At 35.8% G+C, this 8,253-nt stretch overlaps 1 protein-coding gene across 1 annotated transcript; it reads left to right on the plus strand.

The window, feature by feature from the left end:
* Positions 1-1,660: 1,660 nt before the first annotated feature.
* On the plus strand, positions 1,661-7,165 carry LOC311598256 (olfactory receptor 8G50-like; the record flags this gene model as incomplete). The annotated part of the gene is made up of 2 exons (XM_084783282.1): positions 1,661-1,754; positions 6,215-7,165. Exons 1-2 carry the CDS (start codon positions 1,704-1,706, stop codon positions 7,163-7,165), a joined length of 1,002 nt encoding a protein of 333 aa, XP_084639408.1. The 5' UTR covers positions 1,661-1,703.
* Between the last annotated feature and the right edge of the window lie 1,088 nt (positions 7,166-8,253).

Below are 8,253 nucleotides of genomic sequence, written 5' to 3' on the forward strand. Positions count from 1 at the left end.
TTTCTCCCAAGCATTTTTCATGGTTGGATGAAACTTTGTTCTTTCACAACATATTTCAGTGGCTATAGGTCTATCCTTGAAGGTGACATACAAAACCAGCAACTCTTGTTTTTGTTATAAGTCATATAGGCACTAGGTGTAAGTTACTTTCATATAATTCCTCATTTTTAGAAATACCTTCAGTGCATAACTTTCATAAACTATAGTGTTTAAAGTAAATACAATTTGGCAGTATCTATTCATGAAGATTTCCTAATATTTTACTTGTTTTTATTATTCTTTAAGTCATTTGAATATTTTAATATGTTTTGTAAATCTATAATTATTAATATTCTGCAATGTAACATATTACCTCCTAGCTTTCCAAATCATATTACTCTTGAAAAAACGCTTCATTGTAGACTAACCACCATAACAGCTGATGATATAGACCTGCTCATTCATAATATGCATCCCATAGACTACTTTTCTCTCTCTTATAGATTATAGGATCTTAACCAGCAGGGACTATATATCATGCATATCTCTGTGTTTTATGCCTACAGGATATTTTCTGTTTATTGTTCTCATGTTTACCACTTTACCTTCACAGCCAAACAATATTACTTGGATCATTACCATCATGGAAGTATTTATTACAATTTTCTGCAAATTTCATAATAAATTCTGTATGGTGTATAAATTTACAATAGATATTTTATAGTAATTAAAACATAAAGTCTTAGGAAATAATTAGTCATGATTACCCAATCTGAATAATATTACATATTTACTAAGTTTTTATTTGCATATATAAAGCATAACTATCATTCATGTTAAGAAAAATTCAATAGGTTTAGCAAAAATTACCACGACAACTTAGAGATCATTCAATATGAAAGGAGAACAAATAAGAACAAAGAAGGATGAGGTACATAATTTTAGATGCAGTGGCTAAGCATGGTTTTGTATGCTAACCTAAAAATTAATTTTATAACCTACCAAATAATAATGCTGAAAGGAAAGTTCTTGGTGTATGTTACATGGTTCTCAATAGTTCTAAGTCATGACTATGTTCTTTTCAGTTTTACAAACTTTGAGTGAGCCTGGGAAACACAATGCCACATGAAACAGCCATTCACAAAAGAAAATATTGCAAGGGACTTGATACCCTATGAGCATATACAGGGGGAGGAGGTCCCTCTCAGTCTCAGTCATAGGGGAGGGGAGTAAGGGGAAAATGGGAGGGAGGGAGGAATGGGAGGATACAAGGGATGGGATAACCATTTAAATGTAATATGAATAAATTAATAAAATATATTTTAAAAATTAAAATTAGAAAAAGAAAATATTGCTAAATGGTTCTACTTGTATACAGTAACTCCGATGCTTCGGAGGCCTTGAACTTGAAAGACAATAATAAGGAGTGTTACATCGAGGGACTTGGAGGGAAGAATGGAAGGGAGGAAATAATGTAATTATATTATAATCACAAAAACTAAAAGAAATAGTTTTAAAATAAATAGAATTTATTTTCAAAAGGAGCTGTTGAAACAACTGATTTAGGAGGTCTCTTTAAGTTCCTTCTTCAGTTCCTGGACCGGCTTCCCACAATAACAATGTGTTCTGTTGATGCGGAGCTGGAGAACGGTCACGACCGAAGCTTCTGTTGCCGTGAAAAGCCCGAGTGAGGTCCAAATGCTGAACATGGAGCCAGAAAGAGCATGGGTTTGTGTAAGCATAATTGTTCCATGCTCCAGTTCTTCACTTTTAAAGTAAGAAAGTGATTCCTAGTTTTGAGTTTTGCAGGGACCTATAGTAAAAAAAAAAAAAAAAAAACTTTGAATTTTTAAAGAGATCTTAGGCTTTTAGGGTGCTAAATTTTTGTTTGTTTGGTTTGGTTTTTCGAGACAGGGTTTCTCTGTGTAGCCTTGACTATCCTAGACTCACTTTGTAGATCAGGCTGGCCTCGAACTCACATCGATCTCCCTGCCTCTGCCTCCCGAGTGCTGGGATTAAAGGCGTGCACCACCAATGTGCCGTGCTAGATGTTAAAATTTTTTAAAGATTGGAAGAATTTAAATTTTTATATGGTATTATGATATTCACCTGAGACTTTAAGGATAAAAAAAGGAAAGGTTGTGGTTTAAAAGTGATGTATTTGTGTGTTCTTTTTACATGAGGTAGGAGATATAGTTAATATTTATTCTCAATTTGACCCAATCAGAGGCACCTGAGAAGACAGAAACTCAATTGAAGTACTACCTTGGAAAAGGTCTATTAATGATTGTTCTTAATATATGATAAATGTGTGGATGGTCCAGCTAACGTTTGAAAGCTCTCTCTCTGGGCAGTGGTCCTGGGTTGTATAACAAAATTAGTTAAACATTAATCAGTAAACAAGTCAATAAACATCTTTCCTCCCTACTTCTTCCTTCAGTTCCTCTTGAGTTGCTGCCCTAACTACCCTCCATAGGGGGCTGTGGCCTTTCAAAAACTGAAGTGAGTGGAAATAAACCCTTTCCTCCCCAAAGTTGCTCTTGGTCAGAGTATTTTATCACAGCAACATAAAAGCAAACTAAAGCGCATAGCGAGCTCACTTTCATGGAATTACTAACTGGCCGGCCTATTACTTCAAAGGTCCCACATCTCAACAAGTTTTCACTGATAAGCAAACTTCCAACATATGAATTCTGGGAGACTTAGAACAACTATATCAACATGGATGCTCATTATCTGTTCTCTTGCTTCTTCTATTTTCTGACATTAATGTCCAGTTATTTCATTTCCCTGTCCCTTCCTCCCTCCAAGCCCTCTAACGCATGCTCCATTGCTCTCTCTAAAATTCATGCCGTTTTTCATCCATTGCTATAATACGTAAATATGTATGATTGTTATAATATGTAAATATATATGCATACAGATATATACACCTAAATGCAATCTGCCCATTCTGAATATTGCCACTTCTATGTATGGTTTTCAGGGCTTGACCATATGGTGTTGAGTGTGATCTTCTCTGGGGAATAAAATCCCAACATAAAAATTTTGGAAGACACAGAATAAGTATATGAATATGAAACTTAATATTTTATTTCTTTTCTATTTAGAGATTATGATATATCCATGTATAAGCTTATAATTATATTTTAATTGTAATTATTTTATATATTACAATTATATGATTTTTTAAAAAATTTATTTATTATTTAAGTATACAATGTTGCATGTACACCTACAGGTCAGAAGAGGGCATCAGATCACATTATAGGTGTTTGTGAGCCACTAGGTGGTTGCTAAGAATTGAATTCAGGACCTCTGGAGTGAGTGCCTTTAACGTCTGAGCCATCTCTGCATCCCCATTATATAATTTATGATTATATCATTTCATAATGTACTTATATCATTATATCAATTAGTGTGCTCCTCCCCAGCAAAACTATTTCTCCCTCTCTTAGCATTTCTTAGTTGCCCGACGTGCTTCTTTGTGTAGAGTTGAAACTTCATGGACTTTCCTCCACCCACTTTATCATTTCCATTACTGTTTTCCTTATTCAGCTCATGGTTAGTTAGTCATTCTTGTCCTTCATAGATATAAAACTGGGAGACTTGCCAAAAATAAATAAAACATATTTCATAGAAATTACTATACTACCACCTCTGAGTTTGATTTTCAAGTTAACAATACCAATCTCTAGGCATTCTTAAGATTATTTAGAAAAGTACAGAACTGGTCCTAGGAGTGGTTTTTCACTATAGGAGACAGCCAACCAGAGTGTCAGAAGAAAACAAGTATGGGGCAATAAGACCCTTCCATCCATTATTGCCTGTGGAAAGCAGTGTCTTTCAGAGAGTTTTTTAATGTCTTTTTGTGTCAGTGTGTTTTCAATTCTTGTAGCTGTGTCTCAAGTATTGAATGAAATTCCTTGGACCTGTGGTAACTGTATGTTTTAAATATTTGAAGACATCTTCAACCGTTTTCCAAAAAGCCTGTCTTATTTTAAAATCACACCTGTAACATAAGATTGTAAATTCTTGCATCATTGTGAGTAATTAAAAGGTTTTCATAATCCCTCCAATATATATAAAATTTTGTTTTGCTGTTGTTTTATTTAAATATCCCTAATAATTAAGAATTGCACATATATATTCAGATGCTTAATGATGATATGTCTATCTCCAATAGAAAGATCACTATTGAAATGATCTGGCTATTTTTAACTGAATTATTTGTATTCTTAAGCATTAAGATATAAAAGTTATTAAAGACTATAAATAGTCTCCCTAAGAGACTATTACTTTAGTTGTGTTTCCCATAGAGTGTGTTATTTTTTATATATCTTTTATGTCCTATAAGGCATAAACAACTACACTTCACTGTAAAGCTAAGCTACCTGGTCGTCAACTCCATCAGAGACTTGAGAAGGAATAAACTTGATTACCTGAGTATGCCAGGAGTGCAGATTAGCAGCTTTCCAAAGGACAAGATGAGAGACAGTTTTCTGGCTGAATACTCACCCAAAACTCTTTATAATGTTGGAGCATCTTCTTCAGCCTTCTAGCCCCAATGTAGCTGACAAACATATTTGTGAGGCAGGAACTATTGAGGGCTTGCTTACCCTGTCTTGGCAGAGTTTGGTCAGTCAACTCGGCCTGCATCCAAGCTTGCTAAGTCTTAAGAGAGAATTTTGTCAGTGTTTGTAATGAGGACATTTTGCCCCAGGTCTGGTTTGCCACATTTGAAGCCATCTCCATACGGAGATTCTTTGATGCTCATCATATTCTTTGAGATAGGCTGGGTGTTGCCAGGAGTCAGCCTGTCTCGTGTCAGTGAATCTTTAAAATAATAATAAAAAAACATTTTAAAAGCCATATTCTGCATGTCTCTGGGGTTTTTGAACACCTTATCTAACTATTCTACCTTATCTTTCTACAGAATTGTATCTGCCTGTCACACCTAAGATCTATATTCTTTTTTAATGTTGATGTTTTTAGCTATTCTATTTAGTGGTAGCATTTGTTTTCATTAATGTTTCCATAGTATGAGAAGTTGGATATTAATTATTTCACATGCAATTTCATTTAATTGCCCAGTTGTTGAAAAACATTCTTCCTACACTGAATTCCTATGAAACACATAACATCAATTATTTACAGATATATATTTTCCAGATTGACAATTTCATTAAATCTCATGACATAATTGTATTATGAGAATATAGTGATGTAATAAGATTCAAATGGGGAAACTTGAAACTTCCATTCATTCTTCTCTTTCTGGTTTGTTCTGATGATTCCCAGTCCCTTACATTTTTGTGGATGTTTTAAGATCAGCATGTTAATATTGGTACTAAACATATCTTGGTTTCTCATTAACATTACACTGAACTTTTAGATCAGTTTCAGAAGTATTTACCATTTCACAAGGTTAAGTCCTGTGATTCATGAAGATGGATTTTTTTCTATGTTTGTAATGATTTTTTTTTAATGTTAAAGATTTCAAGTGCAATGTCTGATAGTTTTTTATTTATTTTCAATTCTTAAAACATTTTTCATGATATTTCAAGTGGATTTTTATGATCATTGAGTGTTTGATGACCTTGGCTCTCACTTCCACAATGGTCTTTAAATAAGTTACAATGTTACTTTCTTAAAGATTTCTTGGAGTTTTATGCATAGAAAATTAATCCATATGGATGTAAAGATATTTTTATCATTTGTTTTTACATTCAGAAGCCTGTTGATTTCATGTTCTCACCCTAACTTAAACTTCTGCTATAATGTTGATTAAAGAGAGAGTACAGATTACACTGTTCATTATTCCATGGAGAAAGCTCCAGGTCACCACCACAGGGATGCCTTGTGTATAGGGGTGGTGATCTTTTGTATTTGTGAAGATGCTGCTCTTATTGTAACATAGACACTTGGATTTCTCTGGAGAGTGATGGGGAGTATAACAAATAAGTCATGAAAAGTCCTTAGCAGACTCCACTGAGCTCATTAGATCTCTCTTTGGTTGTCATTTGAGTGAGTATTAACAATCTCAGAGCAATAATCATATCCGGGGACTGATATGATTCAGAAGTCCAGTGTCTTAGACAGCTAAAGTGCAGCAGTATCTGTCAGAATATTGACGATGCCTAGCCAACAATGAGAGCTTGAATTCTGCCTGACACCTCAGGGTGTGGTAAGATAGCAGATACCCAACTCATTTTCCCCGTCTCTTTCTACATAGAACTCTCAGAAGAAAATGTTACAAGGAAATCTTTCCAGAGTGACAGAGTTCATCCTCGCTGGGTTAACAGACAAACCAGAGCTGCAGCTGCCCCTCTTCCTCCTCTTCCTAGGAATCTATGTGGTCACAGTGCTGGGGAACCTGGGCATGGTCATCCTGATCCTGCTCAGCTCCAATCTGCACACCACCATGTACTTCTTCCTCAGCAGTCTGTCCTTCATTGACCTCTGCCAATCTACTGTTATTATCCCCAAGATGCTGGTGAACTTTGTGGCAGTGAAGAACACCATCTCCTACCCTGAATGCATGGCTCAGCTCTACCTTTTCCTTATTTTTGCTATTGCAGAGTGTCACATGCTGGCTGCAATGGCCTACGACCGCTACGTTGCCATCTGTAACCCATTGCTTTATAATGTTGCGATGTCCTATCGCGTCTGTTCCTGGATGATATTTGGCGTGTGTTGTATGGCTGTGATGGGTGCCACAGCTCACACAGTCTGCATGCTAAGAGTACATTTCTGTAAGGCTGATGTAATAAATCACTACTTCTGCGATCTCTATCCACTACTGGAACTCCCTTGTTCTGATACTTTTATTAACGAAGTGGTAGTTCTGTGTTTCAGTGTTTTTAACATCTTTATTCCAACTCTGACTATCCTGAGCTCTTACATCTTCATCATTGCCAGCATCCTCCGGATTAAATCCACTGAGGGCAGGTCCAAAGCCTTCAGCACCTGCAGCTCACACATATCAGCTGTTGCTATCTTCTTTGGCTCCCTTGCATTCATGTACCTGCAACCATCATCAGTCAGCTCCATGGACCAAGGGAAAGTGTCCTCTGTGTTTTATACCATTGTTGTGCCCATGCTGAACCCACTGATCTACAGCCTGAGGAATAAGGATGTCAAAGTCGCTGTAAATAAGTTCCTTGAAAGAACTTTTTCCTTGTGAAAAGACTGATTTTTCTTTACTAAAATTCATGTTTAGAGAACTGGCAAACCATTCAGAGGGCTATATGTGACTACATGGTGTGAGAGCTAGCACTGTTTATTTTTAAGGTTGCCAAGGACAGGACCAGTTTTGGCAATGAGACATATGTAGGACAACATCTATCTGAGATGCAGAAAATCCATCATAGCATGTATTACATTAGGCAGTTTGTCAAACCCTCAAAAACCTTCTTGTGACTGCTTCTGTTGTATGTATTTAGGACAATATTCCTTTTGTATAAGGCATATTTATCTTACATCAGAGGGTAAATATATTTGTTTAGCATTCTTTATCATCTCGATATTCTATGTAATTAATATTTTAAAGTAATATATTCCTAAAGATTTCATACAGTGTGATCTCAATAAATAACCTCATTAAAATGTACAATATACAAAAAATAATACCTAATTTTTTTCTAAGTGTGTGAAACTGTATTAAAGGACATAAAGTGGTAACATAACTCATAAAGCACCCCCCAAGAAAGAACTACAGTGGATGAGGCACACATCAGTAAGCAGGAATGCACACATTGTGCACAAGCATCTAAAGCTGATGGAAGTGAGAATAATTGCTATATTCAAATATTTCTAGTATGTATGTATATCTCCAGCACAAAAATGACCAGGACAGATGCAGAAGTGCATTGTTTTCCTGTTTCATACACATGGAATATTTAACCATATCTAGAAAGCAAAACTTGTAAAAAATCTTTTCTGACTAATGGCATATCAGTCAGAATTATTAAATATTCTCATATTTGTAAAAATGACTATCTTCAAAATTAAGGATCATGCATGGAGAAGACCTAGGTGTCCTACACAGATGTAGCCAATGGACATCTCAGTCTTCATGAGGGTCCCCTAGTAAGAAGATTGAAATCTGTCTCTGGCATTGACTCTGATACCTGCTTTTTGATCACTTGCCCTGTGGAGGCTACCTTGCCAGGCCCCAGGGGAAGGGGATGTGCTAAGTTCTGATGTGACTTGATGTGCTGGGGTGTGTTGTAGGGGAGGGGAAGTTGGGACATTTCCTTTCTCTGAGGTGTT

The sequence above is a fragment of the Acomys minous genome (assembly GCF_964271855.1).
Source record: "Acomys minous genome assembly, chromosome: 5".
Classification (NCBI taxonomy): Eukaryota; Metazoa; Chordata; class Mammalia; order Rodentia; family Muridae; genus Acomys; species Acomys minous.